The following is a 16,612-nucleotide window of genomic DNA, read 5'->3' as shown; positions in this document are numbered from 1 at the left end:
TAATTTAAATAACAAATTTTCCTAATACTGTGCAAAAACTTTTATTTTAGAAAATTCTTTCTTAACCAAAATGATATTCTTTTGCATATACGCAGCTTATTTTTAATTGGTAAATCGATAGGATTTTCGTATCGATACTTTTTGAACAATATGTTTCATGTATCGATATTTAACAAAAATATATATATCGATAAACGTTATCGATATTGGAACCAATATCGCACATCTCTGATTAGGTTAAAAACAGGAGGGGGGGAGGTAGGATCAATATAAACAGAGAAGTATCATCGCTACAATAGATTAGTGAAAGAATCGCCAATCAGTGTAGGTACGCGCCACTGGGTTTAAATATTCGTGAAACTTCGTACATGACCGTGCACGATCGAAAGCGCCCTATTGGAACATGGGGGACTCGACCCGTCTTTATCGATACAGAGTGGGACGCGTTCATACCCAGATCGTAATCCGACTGCGATCTGTCGGCATCTAAGCTCGTCGAAAATATCGTTTTAAAGCCTCTCTTAAATTATATATATATACATACATTCGGGACCATAAACACTTGCATCTCGTGGTTGCGCGTTTGGTTTGAATATTTACGATCGAAGTATTATAAACTGGTTCGTGAAGATTCGTACAGTTTCGGGAGCAAGCAGAAACGGTTCCTGCGCGCAAGGATCAGCGCACACAGCATCTACCAGGTGGACCCCAGTGCGAATCTGTCCCTTCGCGTGACACGTAGTAGGACGCCGAATAACAGAAAATGCTCGTTAATAAGTGTCAAGCGGTACTGTGCGGTCGAACCTTGTCATGGCAATTAATCAATGGTATTTACGATCACATTACAATAATTCTATACTACGTTTCGTCGATGTCACGGTGTAACGTGACACGTTACCGAAAACCACTCGTTGAAAATATAAATCACTACGCGCATGATACACCCAGAGAATCGATAGCTCGGTTTCCATCGTAAACCTCCCTGTTTCTATGTCAGTTTGGTCACACAGATTTATGGAAATTTCAAAATGCTATCGTCGGATCATTTTGTGTTAAGAGTGAATAGGTTCTACCTCTTACTGCTCACTGGGACACACACGATGTTCAGTAATGTATCGGGAATATAATATGTACATAATTTGAATTCCACGCCTGAATATGTACGATGGACACTTTTAACGTCATGCGTCGCCCTGTTGTCTAGAAAATATACGAATTGTTTTGTTGCTTCTTCGTGTAAAGTTTTGTAGTTGTGTTTATTGAAGATCCTTTTATAATTTGAATACCAACCAAAAAGATCTGATTTTTGTATTATTAGTATGCAGCAGACTTTGTTCTATAATAATAATTATGTGTCAATTTTATGCATTTGTAACACACCTGATTGTCTGAAACTTAGTATAGTATAAAATTTAACAAGATTGTTACTTGATTTGATTATTAAAACCTTTAATAAAGTAAGCAAATATATTTTAATATCTGTATACACATAAAAATCTGCAACCTGTTAATTATACAGGGTGGTCCGTTTATTTTAGATTCCTTAATATCTTCCTTACTTTTACCAGGTCACGAATATTTTTTTTACATTAACATTTGCTTTTTATAATGCGACATTATAGTGCACTTCAAGGCGAATTCAACGACCTACAACACCGAGACCTTAAAACGACCTAAAAATCACGCAAGTTTGAAGGATTTTGGAAAATTCAACTTTCTTCGTTTTCGGTACAAAATGTTTAATGATTTCCATTACCTACGAAGCATTTTCACAAAAAGTGCGTTTTAGATTACAACTTAACTTGAAGAACCTTTCAGCGTCGCTGCTTCCAATGTTTATAAAACATTAACCTAGCGTGATTTTTATCATTCAGAGTTATTCGAGGGTCCTTGTGTTGTATTATAAAAAGCAGACGTTAATGTACAAAAATAGTAACCATAACCTTGAAAACTGAGAAAAAAATGTCATTGAAACAAAAGAGTCAGGAAACACAATATTTATCATTTCGAACCAAACAATTTTGTCCTAACACAATTTTTCGTATTACTAAAAAAAACAAAGATATTAATCCTTAATATTTTCTTTATTTAATAAAATTGTGGCTTAATAATTAAGTAATCCAGAATAAACGAAACACCCTGTATATTTAATCGCCTAATCCCATTGATGTAGAAACACCACGTTTGCCCACGTGTTCTCACGACGTAAATAAAAAAGTAATAGACGCACGATAAAAAGAAGTGGTTTCAATCGCTTTAAGTAAATTCTGTCGTGATATGTGGACTTATATACCAATAAGATCAGTTGAACAATTTATTTTTCGACTCTCTCTCTCTCCCTCTGTTTTATTGCTTATCGAAATTCGTGTAGATCCACTTCGTTACTTTATCTTATCGAAATCTCGGATACATCGCGATTGGACGAATTCTCGGTGATTACGAACACGTACACGCATACACACATTGGATATCAGAAGCTTGTTTATTGACCTTGCGCTTCCAGAAAGAAATTTAAAATTTGATTACATCTTCGCCGTTCACGTATACAACAACACGATAAGAATTTCAATTGTGATCTGTTTACTCAACCTTGCTCCCTTAAACTGTCGACAATTGTGTGCTAATACCGTTGACAATTGCTATTACGAAATATTATTCGAAAATTTATTGATACATCAGGTTATTCGATTTACATTTAGGTACAAAAATACTGAAAAATAAATGAATGAAGCATTCTTGCGAAACAAAAATTGAACTTGATGCCATACAATTGGTCTTTAACGCTGGAACTACTAAAGCAGTCAAATGACTGGTTAAAACATTTTTGGGTGGAAATGGAATTTCTCAGATATTTCATAACTTTCATTGTAATATAAAAATGGAGAAATTAGTTAATTTGTAAATTTGAATAATTTCGAAAATTTGTCATGTTTATCGTTCCGATAGAAATAGATTTATCATCGGTAGTTCTACTGTTGAAATTTACTGTCAAAATATACTATCAATAAATTAAATTATAAATATAATAAAAATAACTAATCATTAAGCATAATATGGTGTTACAACTTGTTACGGAATAAGGTCAGCAAATAGAAAAATTAATTTTTTAGGTTAAATTGTTTTTTGAAACGTGTATCAATCAGCTAGCAAATGGTTAACATTAATGAATTGAAAACGATATATGTAATCTGTATTGTTATGTGGCGAGCATAAGTTGCGTGAAAGTGCGTCAGTATGTCAACCAATTATCCTTAAGTGACATCAATGAAACTAAACGTGCAGTCTATTATACGCGAGGGTTTAACATGATTTAAGTCGACACGACACTCGGCAGCGATACGTTGCACTGAATGTTATCGTGATTTAAGTATATCCTCTATCTTGCAACCGATCTACGGGATTGTGGCAAACGATTCCATTCGAGCTGTACGGGATAATTATTCGACTGATAACAATAGAAGACACACATTCGTAATTGTGTATAATGTTTCTTCCTTTTCTAACCGAGTATGCGTCGGAAATTTAATCGGACAGGGGGCCTAAAATACAAGAAAATAAAAATATTTGATGCATAAGTCCCAAGGGATTTTTATGCAAATTTGGGCAATTTTTTTTATTGAAAAACGTAAATAACTCACAGGATTTCCCATTTAAACCGACCCACTCAAACTTAGCATCTAAGTGAAGGAAGAAATAGTGACAAAAAAAATATCAAGCAAATCTGTGAAATTCTCTTTTGTAACTGCAATATGAAACACAAAATTTAAAAATGTTACTGGATAAAAAAAATTTTTAGTGAAATGTCGCGTTAACATTGTGTCCTAATGGGTTAATTTAACAGGCAATAGTATTTTTTCACACTTGTAATTTTATTTGTGTATACGTATACTCGTGATGAAGTAAAGAGTGATTTTTGTTTTTTTTTTATGATTCGATGCAGGACACGCGGCTCCGTGGAAAAGATGCCTAACTGGAGCGCCATCGGAAGAACCAAAGAAGCCGGTAGTCACAACGGAAATACCGGGACCTCAATCGCGTAATTTATTACGAGACCTCAATACGATACAGGTACGTTAATGAGTCTCTCGACAATATCACTAGAATTACCGAATTCACCAAAACGACGAACCTTTTTGTTACACAATTACTGAAATAGTATAGGTTATTTTGTTGGAATTTTTGGGGATCTTCAATTTATTAAACAATATATGGTACTAATATATTATGCAATTTACTTAGTATACACATAACGCTGGTAGTTCTAATGATATATGAATATTCTGAGACGTTTTTCCTTTAATTTCAATTTGTACCGTATAAAATTTTAATTACTAGACTTAAAAAATGAAATACGTGTTAAAGACACTTATATAGGGTGCCCCCCTGACGGGAGCACCTTCAATATCTGACTTGTTTTTGAAGATCCAAAAATATGAAGGAAAAGTATTACTTGATTAGAAGGAGCAAATACTATAATGAGTAAAAATTTTTCTGAAGGTCATATCTTTCGAAATTTCAAGGTCATCGATATTCTTTTTAATGGAACTACATATTTTTATCAGCATAGCATATTAGTTGAGGTCAAGACCAATCTAATGATCTATAATAGTGTGACCTCCATTTGACCTTGAGTACGAAAAATCCACAAATGTATGAGAGTAGATTTAAATAATAAAATAACTTGATAGATGGATTAGTGCAAAAATGTCTCAAAGTTGATGGACATCACTTTGAACATTTATTAAAATAATTCTTCTGAAAACCGAGAATACATAAAATATTTAAGGTGTTCACGTTAGGTGGGACACCCTGTAGATTAGGTGTACCAGTAAGTAGTCCACCATTTCTTAAGAAACTTTGTAATTTTTTCGAGATAATCCAAATACACCTCCTATTTTAAGAATACATATTCGTTACTTGTTTCCATCATCATCTGGCATTTTGACTAAACAGAAGATTGGGAGGATATTCTGAATCTAAAATGTATCGCCGCCATATTGGAACTATGTATAGTGAATTACTTATTGATACACCTAATACTTCACGCTCGGGGTAGTATTTAGCTGTAGTTTTTAGAAAAGATTTATAATCTTTAATTTTTAATCTTTTCTTAGATATTAAGTTGTACCAATAACTGATGCCCTTTAGTTCCAATATGGCGGCGATACAATTCAGATGCAAAACGTATCTTTCCAATCTTCTGTTTAGTTAAAACGGCATAGGATGATGAAAACAAATAACAAATATTCTTCAAATAGAATCTGCATTTAAATTATCTCGAGAAGATTACAAAGTTTCTTTAAAAATGGTGGAATAGTTAATATTTGATCGAATGAACTGAACCGTCTGCTCCAATTATTATTCATTTCAAAATATGTTTTCTCTAACAGCGAAAGTATTGGAATGAAATAGTCATGATTATTCAGATGAAATATTGAAATTAAAAAAAATCTATTTATTTAGTAAATATAGAACGAAAAAGAAACAATGATTGAAAGTAGTGTTCAATAAAATTATCTATTTTCTTTAAAAAAAGAAAAATGTTTTAATGTTCTCTAATATCGCACATACAACACTTTCCAATTTTCACATATCAGTGACCCTTACATTGATTGCATATTCAATAAACACACAAAAATATTTATTGTCTCGCTGATATTTTCTCCGCATACTATCACCTTTTTTATTCTGTTTTTTTTATTCGCATAATTTTTAATATATGTGTAAATACTCACTGCAGTGAGATCGTATCAACCCAATTCATCGAATAGTTAAAACTGCGAATTGAATTTATGTAAAACACGTCTTCCGAACAGTTCTCTGAAAGGTTTTATTTGTAGCATTACAAGGGTCATAATTACCGATAAACAAATCGTCTACTAAGTACAAGTTCTTGTTCTTGCATGTCACAGAAGTGATAAAATTATCATGCTCGAATGAAGAAAATAAATCACATTTATTTACAACGACCGATTTTCACTGAATACGCGTGTGTGTAAATAGTGACGAAATTCGGATACATTTCGGAAATTTATGTGTCCTCAGCAAGCCTCTTCCGTACAATTCTTCGCGGATTACGAAAAATCAACAGGTAACTACATAATGGATGTAGACGGGAACGCTCTTCTGGACGTGTATATGCAAATTTCGTCGATGCCTTTAGGCTACAATCACCCGGCTATGTTAAGAGCCCTCGCCGATCCCGTTAATCAGGTAAACGAACACATCCCGTGTACATTTCCATCCAGTTTTTTTTCGAAATAATTCACTCGATAGTATTTAAAAAATATAAAATTGTCCTGAAAATGTTGATTTTTTTCAAAACTTTGTAGGGCTGTAGAAGATCTTAATAAAGATAACTTTGTTTTTTGTCATTTTATGGTTCTTGAGGTTGAAAACACCTCTTAAAGAGTTACGCGTATTTTTCCTATTTTCCTGTGTGTCTTGAACACTGTAGTGAATGTAAAAAAATTGTTAAAATACTCATTGAGTAGCTCCTTATGCTGTATAATACTGTGCAATGAAATTGTTGAGAATTTGTTTATTTAAACAACAAATTTTTAACAAATCAATTGTAGAGTTTTATAGAACATAAGAAGCCATTAAATTTTCATTGTAATAATTTGTTCATATCTACATTTTTCACGATATACAGAAAAATAGGAAAACACATATTAACCTTTAAGGGTTGTTTTCCCCCTGCAAGTAGCAAAAGCAAATCACCTGACACTTCTATTGTGGTCCCCTACAATCTACTCTCTAGAAAGTTCCCTCGTAATTATGTAATATTAATAAAAACAGTAACATAGTTGTTATCAATATTTCATGCTATTTTATGTTATTATCATTTGTTATTCACACTTTAATATTAATTACTATTTAATATTATTAACAGAAAATTATGGCCAACAGACCGGCATTAGGCGTATTCCCCGGAAAGGATTGGCCGAGTAGACTAAAAAAAAACATGCTTAAAGAAGGGGTAAGGTACCAAGAACATCGCGTAATTGATTAATAATGCTTTACATTTTTAATGTAGTAAAATAATGTCTGTAATGGTGTATATTTACTATATATTTAGGTTGCTCCCCCAGGATTATCTCATCTCACAACTATGATGTGTGGTTCCTGTTCCAATGAGAATGCTTTCAAAAACATTTTTATTTGGTACGCTGAGAAACAAAGGGAAGGTGCCCCATTCACAAGAGAAGAAATGGAAAGTTGCATGATCAATCAAGTACCTGGTGCACCACGGTATTCAATACTTTCATTCAAAGGTGATCACATCCGATAATACACTAGAATAACCAAAATACATCTCACATATTCATCGATCAGTGAAATAAATGGAGAAAGTAACAGAAATATTATTTACAGGTGCTTTTCATGGCAGAACATTGGGATCTCTCTCGACAACGCATAGTAAATACATACACAAAATAGATATTCCAGCTAACGTTGTCTAGCCGAAGTATGTATAATTTTCACTAAATATATTCACATGGTTTCTTTGTTCTATATTCCACAATTTTAAATTATCGTGTCAATTACACAATATTATATAGTAACGTTGCTTTGTCAGGTTGAAGAACTATTTGAAAAATACAGAAAAGAAAAGAAAGTTCCTGTCGCTGGTGTAATAGTGGAACCAATTCAATCTGAAGGAGGAGATAACCATGCTTCTCCTGAATTTTTCCAAAGATTACAACGCATAACAAGAAAGGTGATAACTACTTCCATGTACTTTCAATTCTCAAATCTATATTTCATATTTAAATCACACGTCTAATAAATCATATCTCAAATTCATTTATGTATAAATCACATTTCAAAAGTTATACTTTACTGTCACTTTATGAAATATTAAAATATTCGGACTACACGTATCACAATAATACGTTTTTTAATATTTCAGCATGGAGCAGCCTTATTAATGGACGAAGTACAAACAGGAGGAGGCGCAACTGGTAAAATGTGGTGTCATGAACACTTCAATCTAGAATCTCCGCCAGAGTTGGTGACATTCAGTAAAAAAATGCAACTGGGTGGTTACTACCACACGGAAGCGTTAAAGTAAATTACAGGCACAAGTTGATCATTTGAAGATTCGTGATCTACAATATGATACACTATGTAATTGTCAACGTATTGTTACAGACCCAAGCAATCGTACCGTGTATTTAACACCTGGATGGGAGACCCTAGTAAAGTAATACTGCTTGAAGCGGTACTAGAAACAATACAAAAGGAGAATCTTCTGGATAGAGTTAAGCGTGTCGGCGATTACACGTTGAAACAGCTTATGAATGTGCAAAATGAATTTTCTACGCTTATTAATTCGGTTCGTGGTCGTGGAACATTCATAGCATTCAATTGTGCTTCCCCTGAACTCCGGGACAGAATAATTAAGGATCTCTTAACAAAAGGTAATTTTCCTATCATATATTAACCCTTTCCGATCATAGGATTCCATTTAGAATTATTAACTTACTTTGCATTTGTAACTCTTATTATGAGCCTGAAGATTCAATATGGCATCGTATGGTATAGTTTAGTTTTTGCCGTTAGATGGATACATTCTGGAAAATAATACTTATGAACAATTTTTGTTTGTTAATTTTCCTGTTTTTCTGGCATCCAAGAAATGACTATATGCATTATTTTTTACTCGAAAGAAATAATTCCGTTCGGAAAGGGTTAAATCACATTGTTTCTATTAACAAACTGTAATGCAAAAATCACTTGTCGCATAGGTATCCAAACTGGTGGCTGTGGTTCTACGGCGGTGAGGTTAAGGCCCGCCTTAACGTTTACGGAAAGTCACGCGGATGTATTTTTAGAGGCACTCCGATCAGTCTTGAAAAAATAATGATATAAATAATATATTAACCGTTCCGAGCTACATTCTTCGTGAGATTTAAAGTCAAAAGTCTTCCATTAAGATAATAAATACCATAAGGTCTCTATTTTTAATCAGTGCATTATTTTTGTATATCAATTTTATCGTGTAATAGGTCAATATAGACAATAATTAAAGTATAAATGTTATTTATATTTATGTAAAAAATTTATCAATATTTTATGGTATAATGTAATTCAGTTTAACCAAAAGGAAACTGATAATCTATACCAAACTTATGAGACTTATACACAAATTATTTATACTTGCTTCGAGTTATTATGTACACGACATATTTTGATTAAAGTTAATTAAAAACGCAATATATATGTACAAACAATCTTGTCTTTGGCAAAAGTTGTTGCCGACTGACTTTTAAACCATGTGAAATAAACAGATTAGATGTTTATTTCGACATCTTTTTTAAAATGTCCGCAAAATGTTCATACTCCTTATGATGACTCTTTTGTACCATATAAGCAATTGTTTTCATCTATAAAAAAAAAAATGAAATTTATTCCGTTAATTAAGTGATTCACTTGTAACTAGTTCTGCTCCCTTTTACCTTAACTTTCGAATCAATAAAATTATGTCGTTGAGACAAATTCCATAAATTCACAGCCATGCACGCTAATGACGGATCACGTAAATCGGCTCTAATAACGAAACAATTGAAAAGCTCGAGTGCAAGGTTTGCCTGTTTCTCGAGTTGATCAGTGGATCCAAGATACTTTAAATGGGACAAAATCTCGTCTACAATTTTCGAGCATATTTTGTTCGCTTCACTTATGAACTTTTGATCGGATCCATACAACTTATCGTTAGCATCGACCTACGTGTAATGAAAATTGTGATACATTATTTAAATAGAATAATAATGCTATCCTTCTTACATTAATACAGTATGTAAACGTATTATGCTTCCAGTTACGTTCGAAATACCTTGTCAACATGGTATGGATAATTCTCCTGTGTCACTACGGACAACAAATCAAGTACGCGTAGATACAAGTATGACTTCGTTGATACATTTTCTTCGAAACAACGTTGAACAGCATGGAGCAAACGTCTCATCAAATACAAAACGCCGTATTCTGGGCTATCCTAATGAAATTGTCGCAGTTTTTTTTAGTCTGTTTTGTATACGATTATTACTTATTTGAATGGGTGTCTAAAAGAAGGGCGCATGTTACATTTCATACAATTTACAGGACTACGTAACAACAGTTCATTGTTCACTGTAACATCACTGTTCATTCCCTTTTTCTGTGCAGCTCCTGACCTCTAGCGCCATTATCGGGTACTAAAAACTTTGCCAAAGCGTCTTCGACATCACATTGGCTCTCGTTTCACGGAAAACGCCTTTTAAAAAATTCATAACACACGCCCTTTCTCTAGACACCCATTCATTAATTCTAAGCTCTTTAAGAAAAAATTTATGGTAAAAACATACCGGAACCACTAACAAAGTTGATAAAAAATTCGACAGGTATGATAGTAAATACGGCTGCGAGTTTTTCTGCCTTCCGTCAATGTCTATTGTTTTTGGCATTTCTGGAACTAAGCTTAATGCAGCCTTAAAACATGCATCAGCTAAGGAAATATTATTTAATCGATTATAATTGTTGATCAAGTGATACATATTAGGCGATTGGAATTAATTACCTTGACCTAAACACTGATTTAAAAGTGCCACTTGACCTGACAGCAAATACAACTGTAATCGTATATGAACCAATGTCAACGATGGAATGGTAATGAAACAGAACGCAGCACAGGCACGGACGAACGCCGATGTTCTTCTAGTATGATGTCCACGAACAATTTTTCGTGTGTCAACCGCTAATCTATTTACACACTAACCGTAGAGAAATGTCGATGACAATATCTTGAGAAAATATCTACCCCATATTGCAAATCACTTATTATCGATCTATTACCTACCTGTACAAGCTGTACATGTACACTATCGAGATTGGGGAAAGCGGCTCTAGCTTCGGCGTAAAAATTCAATTGTTTTTCAAAATCGCGATCGTAGTCAACACGTTGCACTAAGCTGCATATAAGCTGGCCGATCTGTCGTTTCTCATCTTCAACGGTTAAAGCACTGAAATTATTGACTTGTTACATGACAATAAATACTTACATTTTTAAACAAGAAAATTACATTTACCTAACTGAATCGTGCATTATTCTTGCGATAAACATGAGAGCATTTATAACAATAGGATCGGTAATAGAACCGCCTTGAGCACTTAAACCTTCTATAATAGATTTACAAACTTCAACTTTAATAGTTTCCTTGTGGAACAAATCGATAAATGGTAAGAAATTGTCCTGAAAAATTTCTCCTAGAATATTTTCTGCATATAATTTAAGAAACGTATTAATTCGTAGAAAGGAACGGATAAGTGGAAAATTACCATGGCGAACAGAGACTCAAAATCTTGTGTATGAGCTACAACTTTTTCCATAATATTTTGCAATTGTGGATAATAATGCTCGAAATTTTTGTTCGGATTCAGTCGATCGATCAGTTTTCCAAAAAACAGATTTAACTCGTTTACCTGCAATAAGAAATATAAGAAACAAATGCCGTTTTACTAGCCAGTGAAAATAGCTTACAGAAAAATGTATTGCTGTAAATTGAATCCAAATTTCCACACAAGGCATAAACTTATTAGGATTTGTTAAATCTGTTACGTATTTCCATATTATATTAAGAATTGTTTGACAATCTTCTTTTGGTGGTGATCCCTGTATTAAACATTCACCTAAACTTCTATACAAAAGATATTGTGGATAACCTGCGAAATGATAAGAAATCAGCTACAAAAATATTAAATTTTTATGTATTACTGAACCATGTTTTAAAATTACCATCATCTTCAGTTGCGATTACCAAATTTACAAAATCCATTGCATGTGCAGCAATATATGCAGGCTTAAATGCGGTTAAAATACTATTTAATAATAAAGAACTGTAGAAGAAACAAGTGGAATTAATAAATTACTTCATAAAGTATACTATTCATTTATTATATATGTACACATACAGGATCTCCTACATAACTGTATCGAACTATAACTTTAAAACAGTTGTGCATGTGTCCTATGACATTTGTTTTTACCTCCTACTGTTTGGAAGCTCTAGCTTGGCTCAGTTACATGGGACACCGTCTATATGTGCACAGTATAAAGTGATGCAATCACCTGTTTTTCTGCTTTTTGCATTGAGACAGTACATCCTCCAAAAGATTTTCAGATGTTGTAGCCACCAAAATTTGTAAAATCCAATCTAAAGCTGGCGAGTATAGATTCAAATAGGAATGTAAAGGCATACTTTGCTTAATCAATTCTGCTTGCACATATTGGCCGAATAATTGTTGATATGTAGAAAGAAAATCATAAAAATTTTCTCTTACGAATTCAAAGTCGGACGTTTTGTTTAAAGCTAACCCCACACGACATAAGTAACATCTAGCATATACAGCTATAAGAGGATTTCCAATTCCTCGTATCATTTGAGTTCTTCTGAGCAATGCTTTATTAAATTCACTGAAAATAAAGAGTTTCAAAGTAATAATAACATTACATGAACCTGTTGTGTGTACAATATGTATGTACACTTATGACTGAAGTAATCTTTTCTAACATAACATATATTCACTATTTTTAGCAATAAAAAACATTTGATGAAAGATACATTGAGGTAAAATTACTGATTATGACAGAAAAATATTTTTTCTCAAGATTACAACTTTAAAAATTTCAGTATTCCTTAATTTTTCACAAGACCTACATTTTTTAATAGATAAGAAAGTATAATACACTTAATAATTTAACATGGTCTAAACAAAAAAACATAAATTCTCTTTTCGCATGATCTGTTTTAAAAAAATATTCCTACTCATTTTTCTAGAAAATTGCTCTCAGTTAAGAACATTCTTTACTGGTTTATCGTATTAGTTTTACTGGTTTTTATAATCTGGAGGCAATCCTCAATGTTTTTATATACACAGTATCTTTTTTGACATGGATTTTTCAGCTATTTGAACTATATTGAACTTACTATAAACTAAAGAATAGTAATATATTGTATAAATACAATATGCTAAAAGTCATATATAATAAAAACTTCAGTTAATAATTTTATAAGAGATCACAAAGAAAATAATTACGAATATACATATATATGACACACAGTCATGCAAATTTTCAAATGAACTATATAAGTAAAAGCTGCATATTTTGAGAAGTAGTTTCTCTTCCTATGTAATGTCCAAAAAAGATATTTCTGAATCTTACCTTGTTGTTAAAAAACTATAAGATTTTATTATAGCCATTTCTACATAAAGCCGTGGAACTAATTCTCTTATTGATGCAATTTTATAAAACCAATTTCTGCATGTTTCTTTTGCACTTTCAGGTACCATATCTGGTGTAAAACTGTCAGGTAAACTCGTTGGCACTTTGCTTCCTGGCCTACAAAATAATTATAAAGTATACTTTTACTTTATAACATCTCAATCGAAACTATTTTCAGGAATGTAGAAGAACTATTGTTAAATAAAATTTCAGTGTAATTACAAGAGTCTAATACTAACTTGTAATATTCAGCCTTCACTTTCAATCGTTCATACACCAGTTTTCCAAAAATATCTAAAATGTCTGTGATAAGAACAAATTTGCTGGGGTAAAAAGCCATAACAGATGTATCTACTAACAATTTGGCGCACTAAAATAATTTAACATTAATTTATATATTTCTTTAAATATAATGAATAATATGAAATTAATGAATGGAAAACCTGAATTGCAATTTTTAGTGCCTTAACCCTTTGATCAGAATGCCATGCTTGCACGAGCTCATTATTCAACTGTTCAATTCTTGCAGCATATTGTTGCTGTGATAAATCTAACATTTGCCGAACAGATCCTTCTTCAAAATCATCTAATTGTTCTAACCTTGTCCGTACTTTATCAACCACTCCCCCACTTGGTTGAACTTTAACAACAACTATAACAAATAAGTTTCTGTAGTGTAACTGCTTTCAATGAATTATCTAATATGCTGTATTCGTAAATACAAAAAGGATATACCTTTTTCACCACCTGTTAAAAAGCTAGTAACAATTGACAACTTTTCTGATGTTGTGTACTTATTCAATATTGCAGTACGTCTCGTTGACCAAGGTTCTACTAATTCTTCTGCAGTATCCTTACACTTTTTGCTAGTAACACTAACATTACAAGAGTAGTCCCACTATAAAATCAACATTACATTTCCAAATATAAATATCATGTACCGTAAAAGACTAGAAATCAAACATTTTAAACATGTATTAATTCAAAAACCTCATCTGCAGCCATTTTAGACAAAGGATCTAACTCTTCTCTAGCAAATTGTGACAAGGGATCTGAACCATCAAGAGAAGAATGACTCAATAGTGGATCTGTTAAAGAATTTCCAATAAGTGGTACTGGTGTACCAACTGATGAACTACTATTTGTATGTTGTAATGCATTGCGCTTAGCTCCAGTACGTCCATCAATTAACTGCAACCATGTTATTAAAGTAAAAACCAAATTGAACCATCACTGTCAAAATACTGTTATAATTACACATGACAAAGCATTATAATGTAATCGATAAATTATATTTTTATTCTTCTTAGTATAGCTAAATTATATTTTACCATTACAGTGACAGGTTTTAAGGGATGATCCAGCGCTTCTTCTAAATAGGCAAATCTTATTGTTTTATAATTCACAGGTTTTGCAATCCTATAAAGTATTTAAAAATTTCGATATTTTTCTATTTGTTGTAAATTGATAATAAAAGTATAATGTACACACCAATCTACTTCCATCATTTTCCAAACGTTCTCGAAATATATTTACAATGCAAGAACAGTACCAACAATACGAATCACTATTATCATATGTCAAACTTATATTCTATCGCTTCATGCTTGGACATGACACCTTGCACTGCGATTACAAAATTTAATGATCCACACGAGATTTCAAATATTGTCTATCTCTTGTCAGTCTGTCTATGTTTATTCTAGTTTATTTTAAATAGACGTCTGTATCGGACCGGTTAAATTTTAATGAAGTAACCCGAGTAACCTCCACCAACCTCCACCCATAATCATGTATAATCATGGATATAATAGCTGTAATAGACTACGCGGTCTTATACCAGGGTTGAAGTTGACATAGAGGGATAAGGCAATAACTGGAGTAGCTTTCCTCTCTTTCTAATGAGGCTATTGGTGGGGGATTCTCCCACGGCTGTGTGGAGGCCACTGATCTATGTACAGTACATTCGTTTCCCGCGCTTCCGTTATCTGCACGGAAGCCACGCCCCTTGCTCACATGTATTTCTGACACACGTGCGCGTACCCTACTCTGTCGCCCAGCACGCCCAGGCCGGAACACATACAGTGTCGCGTTTAACTCAAATATTTCATCACAGAAAGCGAAATGTATATAATAATGTTTTAATAATGTTTTTATTGGTGCAATGAATATTGGTGGTAATTTGATTCCTTCTTATCTCGCGGATCACACGTAATGGGTAAAAGATGCTAACCAAGCTAGACATTTGCCACCAAAATATGTCACGAATTATTACCTTTTTCACATAATATCTTAATACTTTATTATGCAGAATGTTTGGAAGAATCGATTTATGTAATAAAAGTATTTTATTCCATAATATTTCAATATCATTAATAAAAATAACACATTTAACTTTGAAAACTTAGAAGATACTCCACCTACGTAAAACTTGCTATTGCTAAGTAATACCCCTCTTCATACTGAACAACTTCTGTGAATAAACTTTTCTAATATCTCTAAAAATAACGGAGATAATTAATGTAACCGTAAAGTGCTCATATCCAGCCCACCCTATATATAGCTGCGTTGCACGACTGAACGGCCGAGTGGTGGGAAAAGCGCTCGGGTAACTGGTCACGGATTCCTGCACGGCCTGGAATTCTGGTCTTTTACAACCCCGATTAGTGCGGGAAATGAATGTCTACTGTACTTAAGAAGTTTCAGGTTTAGTTCCACTTTCTGCCACCAAGTCGCTACCATCACCGACTAGGTATAGAATAGACCTAACATCCAATGCTTTTTTCTGTCCTACGTTCATAGGGCTACGTAGCCCTGTTACCATTTTAGTGTCAATACCCGACGTTACCGATAAAGCATGAATTCTGAGTATTATTAGCATAAATGAAGTGTTATATATTCCATTCATATTACGTGTATCTATATGATTTCTTCAGTTTAAGTTTAAGGGATAAATATAACAGTCATGAAACATGAAACGGAAAAGTATATATTTTTTCACTTAACTACAAGACAATTTATTCTAAATGCATCGTTAATGGACATTTTACTAATGTTACTTTTTACATGTTCTTGTTTTATTCGTTTTTATATCTTGCTTTACATTTGTATATTTGTAACAGATAAATTCAGAATAGATGTAGTTTCATAAATAATTTATTAAATCTACTTTTTGGCCGGCGGCTTACAATTTCCCTTGCGAGAAGCCTTACCATAATGAGCCATCTCGTAGCCGCGGGATTCCGGGAATTGGGTGACGTCACGGCGTGCGAGCGAGAGCGATAGAGCGAGCCGCGGTATCGGTGCTCTCCGTCGGTGTTGACGCGTGCCGAAAAATTTCAGTGG

The 16,612-nt window shown here is 33.1% G+C and overlaps 2 protein-coding genes across 2 annotated transcripts; one reads left to right on the top strand and one right to left on the bottom strand.

Moving 5' to 3' along the window:
- The first annotated feature begins 555 nt into the window (after nucleotides 1-555).
- LOC107193020 (4-aminobutyrate aminotransferase, mitochondrial-like) lies at nucleotides 556-8,961 on the top strand. Its single transcript, XM_015582394.1, is given in 10 exon segments — nucleotides 556-827; nucleotides 3,941-4,068; nucleotides 6,046-6,213; nucleotides 6,896-6,982; nucleotides 7,082-7,277; nucleotides 7,378-7,536; nucleotides 7,539-7,723; nucleotides 7,916-8,073; nucleotides 8,158-8,426; nucleotides 8,754-8,961. Coding segments are annotated over 10 exon segments (1,530 nt in total). The 5' UTR covers nucleotides 556-763; the 3' UTR covers nucleotides 8,870-8,961.
- Nucleotides 8,962-9,173: 212 nt separating this feature from the next.
- On the bottom strand, nucleotides 9,174-14,904 carry LOC107193022 (UPF0505 protein C16orf62 homolog). Its single transcript, XM_015582397.1, has 18 exons — nucleotides 14,759-14,904; nucleotides 14,599-14,686; nucleotides 14,258-14,458; nucleotides 14,003-14,165; nucleotides 13,711-13,919; nucleotides 13,507-13,637; nucleotides 13,208-13,384; nucleotides 12,113-12,457; nucleotides 11,780-11,880; nucleotides 11,525-11,706; nucleotides 11,323-11,466; nucleotides 11,073-11,236; nucleotides 10,844-11,006; nucleotides 10,565-10,757; nucleotides 10,353-10,492; nucleotides 9,842-10,003; nucleotides 9,465-9,731; nucleotides 9,174-9,392 (listed from the first exon to the last, which is right to left on the bottom strand). The coding sequence occupies exons 1-18, from the start codon at nucleotides 14,773-14,775 to the stop codon at nucleotides 9,306-9,308; spliced, it is 2,934 nt and encodes a 977-aa protein (XP_015437883.1). The 5' UTR covers nucleotides 14,776-14,904; the 3' UTR covers nucleotides 9,174-9,305.
- Nucleotides 14,905-16,612: the final 1,708 nt, after the last annotated feature.

This window comes from Dufourea novaeangliae, unplaced genomic scaffold (genome assembly GCF_001272555.1).
Source record: "Dufourea novaeangliae isolate 0120121106 unplaced genomic scaffold, ASM127255v1 scaffold498, whole genome shotgun sequence".
Classification (NCBI taxonomy): Eukaryota; Metazoa; Arthropoda; class Insecta; order Hymenoptera; family Halictidae; genus Dufourea; species Dufourea novaeangliae.
This window is presented reverse-complemented; position numbering and strand designations above follow the sequence as displayed.